Source organism: Peromyscus maniculatus, chromosome 6 (assembly GCF_049852395.1).
Source record: "Peromyscus maniculatus bairdii isolate BWxNUB_F1_BW_parent chromosome 6, HU_Pman_BW_mat_3.1, whole genome shotgun sequence".
NCBI lineage: Eukaryota > Metazoa > Chordata > Mammalia > Rodentia > Cricetidae > Peromyscus > Peromyscus maniculatus.
Genome location: NC_134857.1, coordinates 81,284,807 through 81,300,367, shown reverse-complemented (window position 1 = coordinate 81,300,367; position 15,561 = coordinate 81,284,807). Strand labels below are relative to the sequence as shown.

General features: G+C 49.0%; 1 protein-coding gene across 2 annotated transcripts in view; it reads left to right on the top strand.

Moving 5' to 3' along the window:
- Ptgfrn (prostaglandin F2 receptor inhibitor) overlaps positions 1–15,561 on the top strand; it is a 75,058-nt gene that overhangs the window by 45,132 nt on the left and 14,365 nt on the right. For both annotated transcript variants that reach the window (XM_042279607.2, XM_006989089.4), the window contains exons 5-6: positions 7,667–8,092; positions 13,097–13,516. In XM_042279607.2, coding sequence (XP_042135541.2) covers positions 7,667–8,092; positions 13,097–13,516 — 846 coding nt within the window. The remainder of the gene's footprint in view (positions 1–7,666; positions 8,093–13,096; positions 13,517–15,561) is intronic.

Sequence of the window (15,561 nt, the reverse complement as noted above, 5' to 3'; positions counted from 1 at the left end):
TTCCCAGGAGGTGCTGGGGCACAGGGGTTGGGCTAAGCACACCCAGCCCTTCCTACTGCGCTCACAGATCTGGATTTTTATTTCCCTCTCTGAGAGGAGTAGATGAGGATGAAGAGAGTCGAGGGCATCGGTGTTCCGTTTGAATCATCGTATTGCTCTGAAATGGCTAATGCTGACTTCTGTCATGATAGTAATTCTGCTTAGGCTCTGCACAGCAATTCCCCCACCCCAGGACTGTATTTGTAGCCACCTCTGTAAATATTAGAGAATCTTTATTATACAAATGACCGTGCTATCTCTTAGACAGTCAGCTGTGCGTTTGGCTCCTCTGAAGTACCTGTCTGCTGCAAGACGGAGAATGTTTCTCTAACTGGTGCCTTCCATCCTTTCCTCTCATGAGCCATACCAAGAGTGCAGTTCGAAAAGAGGCGCTAGAACATGCCCCTGTGGAAGACAGTGGGGGGATCAGAGCTTCTCAGCTATCGCTCGGGGCTCCTGGGAGGGAGCAGGCTGTGAGAAAGCCTTGGTATCCCAGGGGTGGAATGAACTTGTCCAGGTAGGTTGGGTTGGGAGCCAGGCCATGTAGAGATAAAGTCTCCCCTGTAGTTCTGCTCAAACTCGAGGCAGACATTCTCGAACTTAGCTCGCCTGGGCTTCAGTCTTGTTTAAAATGTATAGAGAAGTAATACTAATCCCATAACGTTGTTGTAAAGATTAATCAAAATAACAAGGAAAGTATTGTGATCTGCTGCCTGGGATCTATCTAGAAGGCCTTCAATAAATGCTAGCTGTCACCATTATTATTGTAGAATGTAGGATAAGGTTATATTCCTTCTCTATAGAATTGTTAGAGTAAATGAATGACATCTGTATACCTTGCTGACACACTGTAAGGAAAGTGGGTGGCTCCTGAAAACAATAGACACAAAATGCTTGAGTCTGTAACTTAGCCTGTGATTCTCAGGGTGTTTCATTGTTTTGAAAGTTACGACAAAGAAATGTAACTAACGATCCTTGTTTTCAGTAGAATCTTTCTTCTGAGGAGGGTCACCTGGGAGTCGACAGCTTTGGAGACAGTGTTTGTGTGTGAGCAGGTGTGGGCCTGGTACCCAGATTAGAAAGCGGGTCCCTGTTTTCACATGCTGCTGGCATTCGGCTTGGAGTGGCTCCGTGTTCTGTAAAAGAGCTGATAGCGTGGGTTGTTGTTTGTTTTCAGCTTTTCAAAACAAATTTACAAACATTCACAGTAGAAGAAATAATCACCAGCTTTAACTGTTAGTATCTTGCTCATCTGATTTAGCTCTCTTTCCTCCCTTGGAGACACACCTACCCATACACACACACACACACACACACACACACACACACACACACACACACACACACACACATTTTCTCTCTCTCTTACACTTGGTTTTTTATCTGCAGGAGCATAAACCATACCTGAGACGCCATATCTTTTCTTTTTTGGACAGGATCTCTTTCCTTCTGTAGCCCACACTGGCCTTGAGCTCAGCACCCTCCTGCCTCTGCCTCTCACGTGCTGGAATTACAGGCGTGTACTACCACACACAGCCTCCAGATACCACTTTACTACTAAATACTTCGGGGTGCATCTTATCTGATGAGCATTCTTCAAACATAACTCTCCTTGCATTCTTAGCTGATTTCTTGATGAGATCAGGCAGAACGTAGCAGTAATCAGTGGTGAAATACCATGCCAAAAATGAGCATTTTTATGCAAAATATTGAATTTAGTCCAATTCAGCCTGTATGCTAATATCTTTGATGTAGAAGGCGCTTTATGCATAGCATGTGCAGATGGATGCTCTGGGTAGTCCATAGCCTTGGAAGGAGTCCTGTAAGGTTCCATGAGATACACATACAAATAACAGAGTTCAAGGCAGTGTTCTAGCAAAATCTCCAGAGAGTGAGGAGCCTGGCAGGTGGCAGGATCTGTGCTGAACACTTTCTGAATGAGAAGTGGGGACATGGGGTGATGTGCCGAGCGAGATCAGAGGAGGCATTCTGTGTTGCCAAGGTGAGGCCACAAAGAAGGGGTGTTGTACCAGAGGCCTACAGAAAGACACAATCCCCACAAAGGGTATTTAAAATTGTGAAAGAGCATAAAAGGACACCTTCTGCACATGCACAAAACAGAACAAAACAGGAACCCACACCCTGACTCCTGTCACTCCTGACTCCTGATGCTGTCATAGGCAGCATCCTGTCTTCTCTGAGAGTGTTCATCTGAAATTGACCCACAATGCTGGTAGACGGCTCAAACTAACCTGCACTTTGACATGTCACAAGCCAAGAACCCACGAGTCTGTGCATTCGGTCTGAGGCTGTTGGTGGTGGGGGCGGGGCTCAGGCTAGCTTCCACGGGAGTAGGAGAGCGGCCACCCACGCCCATGGGGACATTTTCCTGTCCTGCCAGTGAGATTCTTAGAACCGGATGTGAGTGCTCTGCAGCCTCACTGTCTTGTGCCCCTCCCCGTCTCCTGGAATCCCAGGAGGGAGACAGATCCCTTGCAGGGTGGAGGGTGGAGTAGAGCGGGAGAATCTGTTCAGCTGTTTCCTCAACAGCATGCTGAGCAGGTGCCCCAGGTGACGAGGTAGAGGGTGTGACAGGGAGGACGGCAGAAATGAGGAGCCGCGGAGTGCTGAGAGAATGGAGGGAGGCAGTGTTGGCGTTAGGTTGGGTTCCAATGGTGAAGGTCTTGAATGCAGGCCAGGGCACAGGCTCTGAACCAAGCAGGTGTCAGGAGGCCTGCTGGGAGGTCTGGCTGTGACTTGGCAAGTCGTTCAGGGTAGAGGGCCACAGTGAGGGTGGTGGTCCCTGTGATTTCACTCTTAACTGCCATGCCAGGCTTGGAGTGGGAAGAACGGGAGGGACACTGAGGAGGCTTACTCTCTCGGGGTGTGGAGGCAGGAGGAAGAGGGGAAGTGGGAGGTGGAACACTCCACCCCAACCTGGGGCAGCCAGGAGAAAGGGCCGTGAGAGTGTGGTCCTAGGAATAGGCAGTGGAGAGCTGGGGAGGGGGAGCTGGCTGTGCTGCTTTGGAGTGGGTTCCAGCTGTGTTCTCCCCCATGTGCGCACTGGGGAGGGAAGATGAGGGCTGAGGTGGGTTACATTGTGACCTGGCTGCACTTGGGGTGCTACGGAGCCCCAGTCAGTGTGCCTGGCACAGCTCCGCACCTGTGTTGGGTTGTGACGTCTATACAACACTGAATGAGTTTGGGGGAGAGCCCGGGAGGGAAGGAGAAGAGGGTAGGGGAGAGGTACCCGGTGGAGCTCTTTCCCACTGACCACTAAAAGGTCAGTTAGTCATGTTTCCACTTCTTAATCTTCTTAATTTAACTGACTGACCAACTGAAATTATATATACATATTATACATATGTGTTATGTCTGTGTCTCTGTGTGTATGTGGTTTTGTTTTTTGGTATTTTGGTTTTGTCTTTACTTTTGAAACAGGGTCTCACCATTGAACTCTGGCTGGCCTGGTACTCACAGTGGTTCTCATTTGCTTCGGGAGTGCTGGGATTAAAGATCTCCACTACCACATCTGGCTTAACATTGTATATATTTATGGTGTACACCGTGATCCTTGATGTATGTCTGCAGGGTGGAATGGCTGAATTAAGCTAATTCACGTATCTGTTAGCAGTGATGACGCTGACTCTTTGTGTGGTGAGAACGTTTAAAATCCATCCTCTTAGCCGTTCTCAAGCACCTGTAGACAGTCACCTAAGAAGAGTTACCATGTTGTAAATGAGCTTTCTGGATTCTCTTATGTCCAACAGAAGTTTGACAAACCCCCGCCCCTTCCCTGCCCCGGCCTCTGAGAACTACCGTTTTATTCTTGGATGCTATGAGTTGGACGTTTTTAGGTTCTCTGAGACATTTGTCTTTCTGATTTTGATTAACACACTCTATCAGGTTCATCCACATTGTTGCTGATGACAGGATTCCCTCTGTTTTAAAAGCCGAAAGGTACTGTAGTGTGTACCTGTCTCCTACACTGCCTTTCTCTGTTCCTCTGTTGACACTCGGGTGGACTCCCTCTCCTGGCGACTGTGGACGGTGCTGCGACGAGCATCCCCTGTCATTCCTCATCATTTTAACAGCCTTTAGAAAGGGGTCGCTTGGGAAGAAAGCGCCTGTGGGTGGAAGTAAACCGTGAAAGACAGGAAGGTTTATTATTAAAAAGGACATGATCTGAGAACAGAAGTCCTGAGGGGAGCGGCAGGTCAGCGCGGTTCCTCCGGTCAGCCGGGCCAGGGTGCAGGCCCATGGGAAGCCGTCCTCCGGTCACATTCCCTGTGGCAGTAATTGGCAATGTCATGGCCAGCGCAGCCTTCGGTGTCCTGGAAATTGTCCTGGTAGAGCTTTGAAACTGTAAAGTTTGGAAGAGAACAGCTTGGGCTTTAGAGAGATGCTGGCCGTGAAAGGTAGGAAGGGTACAGCCCTGGGACTAGAGTTCCCACCCGTGAGGAAGTCACTGGACTTTGAAAGGTGTTCCTTCAGGGCATGAAATGGGAACTGGGAGTAGTAAACATTGTATGTGTGTGCTCATGTGTGTTGGTGTGTACCCCAGGAACCAGGCTGCGCACCTATTTGTGTTGGGGGGAGGGTCCAAGCACAGTCATGCCACAGCAGAGGTGTGGAGGTCAGAGAACAGCTGTCCTTTCTACATTGTTGAGGACGCTCTCCTGCTGTTTCTGCCATTGATGTGTACTCCAGACTAGCAGGCCTGTGAGCCTCCAGGTAATTCTCCTGTCTGTGCCTTCCATCTTGCCATGTAAGTGCTGGGATTACCAACGAGTACCACCAGGCTGGCCCCCTACATTGGTTCTAGAGATTGAACTCAGGTCGTTCAGTCTGGCATAACTAGTGTTTTTACTTGCCAAGCCATTCCCCCCGCCCCTCTTAAGGATATTTCTAATTCTTATCCTTGTGGTGATGTTAGGAGGCATTGTTATAGTCATTGTCTGCATCGTTACAGATGAGGTATCAGAGAGCTCATGAAATGTGTTCAAGATTGCGGGTCGATGGCTGAAGCAGGGTCAGCACCCAGTCCGCCTGCTGACCCCTGGCGCTTCACAGCTGCAGACCATTTTCATAGCTCTCCATGGCCTCAGGAAGCAGTGCCCAGGTTGATGCCGTTGCATCAGAAAGTGTTACCCAGACCACACTCCAAGGAGACCGAGTTCTGTAAAGGGCAGCCAGAGTGGCTGCTGCCGCACGAAGTTGAGAGCACTGTCTAGGGTGGCTGTGTTGTGTATTTCTATCTCGCTGGCTCCGAGCTTCCTCCACACTTGCCAAGAAACTCAGGCTAAAGCCCCTTGCTAGCCTTCCTTCTTCCTCCTGCCCCCTCCACATCACCCGAGCTTCTCCAGTCGCCACACGCTCCTGCCACTGTGGTGCCCCAGTGTGTGGGACGCTCTGAAGCTTCAATGTCACCAGCGGTGACGCTTTTCCTCCAAGCTCCCTTGTGTTCTCTTGTCTGGCAGTTGCCCACTCCACAGCGACTACACCGTTCGAGTGTCTCAACCCCAAGCTTCAAATATATTGCCTTGTGCACAGCAGGCACCCAGCGGTTTTGCTAATTTCATGGTCAGGTTTCTAGAAACCGGTGTGCCACCTTGCTGTGTGCACAGCCAGTTCAACTCTGTCATTTCCACGTGAGATGAACTTGGTCATTCTGTTCTGCTTTTCAGTCTGAACCACATTTGGGCACAACAGAAGGGTCTAAAGCCTTGAATGTGGGGAGCCGAGAGTCTTTCACAAGTTCCTGGGAGGTTACCCCACAATCACTTGCTGCCGGGAAAGCTTATGACGTGTTAGCCCCCTTCGGGGAGGTGGGAAGACAATCTCAGAGCCCACCCCCCCTGCACTGCTGTCCCCCCACACAGTGAAGTGACGCAGCCTGGTCCTCTCTACCACTGATGTCCCAGCAACCTACGGTCCCTGCTTACACAGCATCCACGTCACAGCAGGCTGCTCACACAGCCACTCAGGGGCCCTGTGGGTTTACTTCTATGGCGCAGCCTAGTCTAACACACGATTAAATGCTTGTGAAGACGGCATTTGAGAGAATTAAGATTTTGAGTTCTTTCCATTTCCTAGCCCTGTTAGTCATTCTCGGAGAAGTCATGATGTTATAAATTTCATTAGAAGTGTAAATCACAAAAGAACAGTTCCTTGACCTCAGCAGTCTATAATCCATGTGAGTCATAAATAAAAGCAGCAAGAAATAAAACAAAATTGCTAAAGGTGATGGAGATAAAGAGAGCACTGGAAAGTGGAAGGCTCTGTTTAAGTTGAATGATTTTTTTTTTTCCTCATCGAAGGCAAAGCGCTTGGAGGGGAAAAAATGTAGACATTCTAATAACCTTACCATCAATCCAGGGGATATATCTTGAGTTCTTCCTGTGTTCCAGGATCTTGGGGATGAGACTTCCAAGCAAAGAGTAGCTGCAGAGTGGCTAACTGGTGTAGGAAAGCATATGGGAGTTCAGAGAAAGAGCGCCATCCCCAGGGACACTGAGGCTTGCAGAACATCCCAAACGCTGTTGTCCCACAAGGGCATCGGCCTGTGGAGGGGCAGTGGGGAGCAAGGCAGGCTACCCAGGGGTTCTAATGCAGGTTCCTTAAGGAGGCAAGTGTGGAGGAGGCCTGCAGCGGTGAGGATACCAACACGGAAACACCGTAGGGAAGTGGGCGGTGATACTGGGCAGACTTAACCAGGGCCGGGTTCACTGTGGGGTGGTTTCACGGTTGGCAGAGTCACAGGGTGAGGTATTCGTGGCAGTGAAAAGAATGTCCTTTGGGGGAGTCTAAGCCGGGGGTGTTGGCTGACTGAATACAGATTCAGTGGAAAATAGCAAATGAGGATAAGAATATGTATGAGGATAGGGACCTGGGGGCCTTGCATTTGGGGCACGGCCAGGAGTGGTCAGAACCTGAGTCCTCGTGGGCCTCGGAATGTCGGTTGTTCTCTAGGTTAGAACTTGGCATTACTCTTCCAGTGGGAGCCTCGGAGGTCTGTGGGCTTGCATGGCCTCCCAGAGACAGTCTTGATAGAATGTGGACACTAGGTTTCTGAGATCCTCCCCAAAGACTCCAGCTGCCCGGAGTCCCTGTCAGTTTCCCTCATTCTGTGCAAAAGTGGGGGTTCTGACCCAGGACATCGGGCTCCTCTGGCCGTGGGTGTTTTCTTTCTATTTTTAGTCTTATTTTTTTTTTTAATGTGTATGGGTATTTTGCCTGTATGTATGTCTGTGCACCCCATGTGTACCGTGTCCTCAGGGGCTATAAGAGGGGGTTGGGTCCCCTGGAACTGGAGTCACAGATGGTTGTAATTGCAGTATGGGTTTTGGGAGTTGACCCCAGGTCCTCTGCAAGAGCAGCACATGTTCTTAGCCTCCGATTCATCTCTCCGGCCACCTTGGCTGTTTCCTTAAGGCAGATCTAGGAAGAAGTGATTTACAAGCATTGAGAAACACTCTTGTAGGGTCTATGCCACCCAATACAAAAACGTGATTTCTATCCCAGAAGCTGGCGGGATGCACAGTTTGTCCAGACTATGAGCGGTCCTAGCTCGTTCCTTTGGCTGCTTCTTACATTGCTGTGTTTTTTCTCTCTCTCTCTCCTTCAGAGCCAGAATACCAGGTCTACTTGAACGCGTCTAAGGTCCCTGGATTTTCAGATGACCCCACAGAACTGCAATGCCGGGTGGTGGACATGAAGCGCGTGGAGGCTGGCGTCCGACTTACCGTGTCGTGGTACTACCGAATGAACCGTCGCAGTGACGATGTGGTGGCCAGTGAGCTTCTTGCAGTCATGGATGGGGACTGGACTCTGAGATACGGAGAGAGGAGCAAGCAGCGGGCCCAGGGTGGAGAGTTTATTTTTTCTAAGGAGCACACAGACACGTTCAGTTTCCGGATCCAAAGGACTACAGAGGAAGACAGGGGCAATTACTACTGTGTTGTGTCTGCCTGGACCAGGCAGAGAAACAACAGCTGGGTAAAAAGTAAGGACGTCTTCTCCAAGCCGGTCAACATATTCTGGGCCTCAGAAGGTAGGAACTTCATGCTGGTCATTGTTCAGTTTTGTTTAGTTTCTTACGTCATCTGTCTGGGTCTGTTTCAGTTACCACCTCCCTCCCCCGCAACTCACTCTGGAAACCCATGTGATGCTCTAGGGAGCTGTAGTCACCCCACGACCCTCTTTAGACTCACTGCCACTTCTCGTGTGTCCCCAAGCTAAGACACTGTCAGTAGCAAAGCCTTGCATCTCCTGAACTCCATTGTTTCTTTTTCTTTTCAGTCACCAGCCTCCTCTCTGAGAACAGTTGTCCCAGAAGCCCTCCTAAGTGGTAGTGTTTTCTTCCCACATTCCGTCAAGAGGAGCCGGGTACCCTCCTTGTTCCTCAGGGCAGTTTCTACCATTTCCCTTGAGCCCCAGAAGTCCCCCCCTGCATCTCTTTGCCCAGGGCTAGACCTTTCCTCCTCTCCACTCCTGTCAAGAACTGCATTGACTCCTGGGTCTTCTGCTCATTTGCTGGAGATGCCAGCCTGGCTTTCACGGCCACTCTGTTACTACTCCTGGCTGGCTGGCTTTGTTGAAGTCATCCTGGGAGCTTTCACAAAGAAAAGACCCCGGGAGAAATTATGTTTGAATTGGTCTGAGGTGTGTGTGGTCTGGACACTGGTATTGAATCGTCTAGAGTAGCCACTGTGGAGAACCCTGACGGAGACAAGGCTTTTGTTCTCGGTCCCCTGTCTCTGTCTCTCTGAGTGTCACATCCTCTGTCCTTTTCAGTCCTTCACTCCTGATTCTGGACATCAGACCTGCTCACTTCTGATAGCTGAAACCTAACCCCCCACCCCTCACCCCCACCCCCCGGTAGCTGAAGCTTCGCATGCCTGGTTCTCTCTGCACACAGGCTTTCTGGATCCTTCCCTGTAGTGTTTCTGTCCTGGTGATCCTGCCATCTCTTTCCTCTCACTGGGGCTTCACTTCTCTCTCACCAGGAAGTCCAGCATGTACTTGTAGCTCTCCTGATGTGTGTCCAGGGCCAAGGGGTAAGGAGAATTAGATGATCACCTACTGATAGCTAAGCCTCGGTTCCCAGTCAGTCATGCCCCTCCTTGGCATCCTTAACTCTTGTGCCCCTGGCTTGGTCTGCCCTATATTCTGCTTACAGCACAGCCCGATTCAAAGCCAGCCTGGCTGTCTCCTTGGCTGCGTGTGCAGAGCTGGATGCAGTCGAAGGAAAAAAACATTCCAACAGTGGTCTGGTCTCTCTTGAAATCTCCAGTCCCTTCTGTCACATGGGCTCTCAACATGGAGAGCCATTCTGGTTCCCTTCATGTGTTTACTTCCCCACTCTCCTAAGTGCTAATTGCATGCCACCTGCTCTCTCTGCAAACATCCTCCCCCCGCCTCCATCAGCTTCTGGCCTTGCCTCTCCACCCCCTATAAAAAGACAGTCAAAGGAGAACTTACATCTGCCATGTCCAGCATTGAACCTGTTCCTCACCCTTACGTCTTAGCAAAGGTCAGCCCCTCTCACAGCCCAGGCCCATGACCCTCTCTCTCATGTCTTCCATATTCTCTCTCCTCTGGTCCTTTCCCACCAGCCTGTTAACAGTGCTGTTAGGGAAACTAATTTTCTTCTTCCTCCATCTTTCTGTTTCGAACAACCCTTGCCCACCACTCTGTCCTCGTGTGGCGGCGGCGCATTTGATTGAGCTATATTTAATATCTCTAGTTTCTCCTCCATTTCTCTTTGGTACCCGCTTTCCCCTTCACGGCACATGTTAAGATCACCAGACATCAGCGCACTGCAGACACCTATTGTCAGTGTCCTTCCTGGACCGGGACTGTTTCTTCCGTCCAGAAGTGCTTTGGCTTTTCCCATGGCTGGTGGGCTGCCTTTCCCAGACTTGTTTCCATTCTCTTTGGCTGCTGCATCTCAGCCTTCTTTGCCGCTTCCTGTCTGTTCTCCCAGTTCCCGTACAGGACACCGCATCAGGCGTGGTCCCCGAGTTCCTGCTCACCTCCCTTCGCAGTGTCTTCACACTCCACAGAGCAATGCCTGACTCCCAGTTCTGCATGTTTATCCCAGCATGTTCTAGAACTCTAGACTCTGTGATATGCTGCCTGCCTGCTTGCCTAGCAGGCACCTCTCAGACTTGTGTCCGAAGTGGAACCCCTGGCCTCTGTAACTTATCTTCTTCCATCTTTAGTTGCCGACCTAAGCCTTTGCCTCTGATTCCTCATTCTCTTTATTTTGTCTTGCTTTGTTTTGTTTAATGTGCTGGAGATTGAACCTAGGTAGGACTTTACAAGTGTTATGCAAGCTGGCCATGCCCTGACCCCTTACTTCCCCTTTTGGGTTATTGTTTGATGATTTGTGGCCTTTTTGTGTTAGAGGTTAAGGTCTCATGTATCTAGTCATCCTCAAACTCACCATGTAGTGAGAGGTGGCTTTGATCTCCTGACTCTCCTGTCAGTACCTCCTAAGTGCTGGGGTGACAGACACCACCATGCCCAGTTCTAACTCCTCATTCTTGGGACTGGTTTGGAGTCTAACGGCTTCTCATGCTTCACTCTTAATGAGCACTGCTAGCTCTCACTTGTATTTACATTGGCTGCCTCTTCTCTGGGCTCCTTGCAGCCACCCTTAACTACACCCTCAGCAGTTGGACAGTGGTGGCGCACGCCCTTAATCCCAGTGCTTGGGAGGCAGAAGCAGGCGAATCTCTGAGTTCAAGGCCAGCCTTGTCTACAGAGAGAGAGTTCCAGAACAGCCAGGCCTACACAGAGAAACTCTGTCTAGAAAGAAAAAAAAAAATCACACCCTTAGTGCTGTGGGATGTTCTGTATGGCAAATGTGTTGCTCTGATTGGTCAATAAATAAAACACTGATTGGCCAGTGGCAGGAAGTATAGGCAGGACTAACAGAGAGGAGAAAAGAAAGAACAGGAAGGCAGAAGGAGTCACTGCCAGCCGCCGCCATGACAAGCAGCATGTGAAGACGCCGGTAAGCCACGAGCCACATGGCAAGGTGGAATTAATTTGGAAATGGATTAATTTAAGCTATAAGAACAGTTAGCAAGAAGCCTGCCACAGCCGGGCGGTGGTGGCGCACGCCTTTAATCCCAGCACTGGGGAGGCAGAGCCAGGTGGATCTCTGTGAGTTCGAGGCCAGCCTGGGCTACCAAGTGAGCTCCAGGAAAGGCGCAAAACTACGCAGAGAAACCCTGTCTCGAAAAACCAAAAAAAAAAAAAAAACAACAAAAAAAAGAAGCCTGCCACAGCCATACAGCTTGTAAGCAATATAAGTCTCTGTGTTTACTTGGTTGGGTCTGAGCGGCTGTGGGACTGGCGGGTGACAGAGATTTGTCCTGACTGTGGGCCAGGTAGGAAAACTCTAACTACACCTTAGCATCCAGTCAGATCATGACAGTCTTCCACCCTGAACCTTCACAGGTTCCCTGTCTTCAGTGGCCTTGAGTGACTGTCCAGCTTCTGCCACAGCTCTACCCATTCCTCTGCCCTTCCCATGGTTCCCCTCAACACCTGACAAGCTCTGTAGCTCACCATTGCTGTCTCCTCTGCCTAGAAAGCTTTCCCACCTCCCTCAGGGGGCAGAAAAATGTTGCCTTCTTAGTGGGACCTTCCTGGGCCACTCTGTCCATAACTCTGCTCCCTTCCCCATATCCGGTCCTCCGCTTTCTCTTTCTTGTCTGTTTTTCTTCTGTGGTGGTTCTTACGTTCTTACCATCTAGGCACGCTGTGTACTTCATCTGCTCGTCTTCCTCTACTGGTACATGAAGTGAAGGGTCGCTGCGCCTTTGGCTTACCGTTTCATCACCAGAGCCTGTGATAGGAAGGCTGTCAGTCATTACGTCTGATTCATGAATGGAAGGCCAAGCTCACAGGAGAAGTTTCATCACCAGAGCCTGTGATAGGAAGGCTGTCAGTCATTACGTCTGATTCATGAATGGAAGGCCAAGTTCACAGGAGAAGCAATGATGAGTATGGCTGGGCCAGTGGCCCCTCTGAAATCATCTCTCCCAAGACAGTATAGCACCTACGTGGTGCTGATAGGATTGATGGGACAGATTGTTCCCCAAGTCCCAGCTTAAAATTCTTAACTGGATAGATTTTTAGATTAATTTTTATATTAAAAGATTTTTTTTTAGAGCCAGGCTGTGGTGGCACACGCCTTTGATCTCAGTACTCAGGAGGCAGAGGCAGGTAAATCTCTGAGTTTGAGGTCGGTCTCAGAGTGAATTCAAGGATAGCCAAGGCTACACAGAGAACCCCTGTCTTGAAAAAATAAAAATAAACAAAAAAATAAAAATAAAAATAAAAATAAAACCAAGACCAAAAGTCTTTTAAAGGAATGGGCATGATTGATTTCATCTTTTAGTGGCTATTTGAGTACCTTCCACATACCTGACTGTGTTCCAGTGTGACCTATGAGACCTCATGTCTACATGCTTAGGGATTAGTGTTCGACAGAGAAGCCGAAAGAACGGCCAGATCCACTGCTAGTGTGGCCATAGACATCGGCTCAAAACCTTAAAACCACGTCTCTGAAGTTGAAGGTGTAAACCAGGTAGAAGGGGTCGTATCTGCGGATGCATTTAGTGATAGAGGGTCAGGTAGAGAAGAGCCATGCTGGCACTCAGGCTAACACTCAGCAGACAAAGCTGTGGTGTGGCTAGCCTAGCCTGGCTTCCCTGGCTCGCTGAATCTTGAGAGATTAACTCTCTGGGTTCTCTCCATGAAACATCTCAAGGATTTGAAATTCCTCCAGTCCACACTTTCCCTGTCCATTGCACCTCAGATCACTCCTGACTGCTGCTTCCCCTGTGGCCGTTTTCAGCCTGTTCACAGACACGTTATTTTCTTTTGGAGTTTCCGCATTTTCCTTAGTGTTATCGTGTGGCAAATTGCAAATAAATCCCTATTTCCTGGATGCTTTGATTTTTCTTTTTTTTTTTAGATGCATATCTGTTTTAGCCAAATCTGTTGGAAATGACCTCCCTCTGATTCTTCTCTCTAGATTCTGTGCTCGTGGTAAAGGCGCGACAGCCAAAGCCCTTCTTTGCTGCGGGGAATACATTTGAGATGACTTGCAAAGTGTCTTCCAAGAATATTAAGTCACCACGCTACTCTGTTCTCATCACGGCTGAGAAGCCTGTTGGGGACCTCTCCAGTCCCAATGAAACCAAGTACATCATCTCCCTGGACCAGGATTCCGTGGTGAAGCTGGAGAACTGGACCGACGCCTCGCGGGTGGACGGCGTCGTGCTAGAGAAGGTCCAAGAGGATGAGTTTCGATACCGAATGTACCAGACTCAGGTCTCTGATGCAGGGCTCTACCGCTGCGTGGTGACAGCCTGGTCTCCCATTGGGGGTAGCTTGTGGCGAGAAGCAGCAACCAGTCTCTCCAATCCAATTGAGATTGACTTCCAAACCTCAGGTGAGCGGAGAACTCTGTGAAGTCATGGATGGAGCTGTAAGACCAGCCTGATATTTTAATCCAGGGTCCTTATTATTTGTTTACTTGTGTGTGTGTGTGTGTGTGTGTGTGTGTGTGTGTGTGTGTGTGTGTGTGTGTGTGTATAGTATATGTGTGTGGTTTATGTGCACATGTGTGTGCTTGGGAAGGCAGAGGAGGATGTCGGGTGTCTTGCTCAGTCACTCAGCCTTCTTCCCTTGAAACAGTTTCCCACTGAGCCTGGAACTAGGCTGATGGCTAGAAAGCCAGGGATGCTTCCCTGTGCCCGCCACTGACAACAGGTGGCAGTGCTGGGGTTACTGGCAGATGTGACCTCACCCTGCTTTTTAAACGGGGGCTGGGGATTTGAACTCAGGTACTCATTATTAGGCGGCCATCCCTCTTCTATATTGTGCCGCCTCCCAAGACCCTGTCCTTGCTTTTTTCGAATAGCTTGTGAAGTAGAATTCGTCTGCCATTTCGTTTATCCATTTAAGGTCCATAATTCTGTGGCTTTTCATATATCCACAGGATTGTGTGGCAATCAGTCACCATAGTCAGTTACAGAATATTTCTGCGGTACCCAAATGAAACTCGGACCCATTACCCAACAGTGTCCAGCCTCCCACCTCCAGCAACCACTCTGCTTCCCTTGTGTATGGATTTTCCTGCACTGTGTGCTTGACACAGAGGTCACCTTTGAGTCTGGCTGACTTGACTGGGCATAGTGTTTTCCCACGTCACCCGTGTGGCAGCATGTTGCCCTTCCGCTTCATCTTTATGACTGAGTACTGTCCCACTCCATGGTGAGGCCACACTTTATCATTTTGTCAGCTGATGGACAGTTTGGGTGTTTTCAGGTCCCCACTGTCTTAATTCACTCATGTGTAAGTTATTGTTTCTGGTTTGGAAATATATGTTTTTATTAAAAAAAAAAAAAAAAAAAAAAGACTGGAACTCAGACTTCAGTCTTTGGAGAACACAGTGGAGAGAAAAGCACATGGCCTGTCAGAGCGGATGGTTCAGAACGGGAGCCTGAATCCAGTCTCGTTCTATGGCTTCCAGTTCCAGGACTGGAGGTGGCGATTGCAGCTCTGGACCTCTAGGACTCTCTCCACCCAGAGATGGCCCTCAGCCTTACTCCTTCCCTCCGTTTTAGACGGGATAAACTTCCTGAAATTAGGTGTTACCAGAGTTGCTGTGGTGCTGTGTATCGGTGACTGTCAGCTTGGTGTGTTAAGAATGGTTATTGATGATGTTTCTCTTTGGTGCTTATTGTGTCTGCTCAGAAAGGAATTTATCCTCAGCAACTAGAAGATTATCATGTTGTAAGGCAGAAAAGCCTACATTTCTGAACTGCATAGCTACAAGGTGTATGTTCTCAAGTGGAAATATTTCACACTTACGTGTGACTCACTAGGCTCTGACACACCTTCAGTGTGTGTGTCTTTCGATGGGAAGACGGCTTTTAAAGCTTCAAACCCCCAATCTCATTTAGATGACCCTGGTGAGAATTACCTTCTGTGACAGACTAACAGTGCTCACTAGTATGCCCTGCATACTAGTTAGGGAGTTTTAGGGTTTTGTTTTGTTTTATACTTTGAGAGTTTTGAATGCATACATTTATACTCATCTGTAAAAAATCTGTCATTAGCTGAATCATTATAACACATGCAAGATGCTTTAATTAAATTATTCACATTTGGAGGGTGGAGAGATGGCTCAGTGGTTAAAAGCACATAACTGCTTTTGCAGAGGACCCAAGTGTGGTTCCCAGCACCCATGTTGAGCATATCACACCCACCAGTAACTTGAATCTTTTTAAAAAAGAAATTGTTAAACCATTCACATCTGTTTATAGGTAAGTCAGAATCTGCCTGCCTTTGCCTCGGGGATGCTGGGATTAAAGGCCTGTGCCACCACACTTGGCCCTTCTTGGGCAATTTTGTCATGGAAAAGACTTATCAAATAATATCCCCTCCCATCCTCTGTATTTGTGTTTGTTGAGCTGATTACATACTTATTTT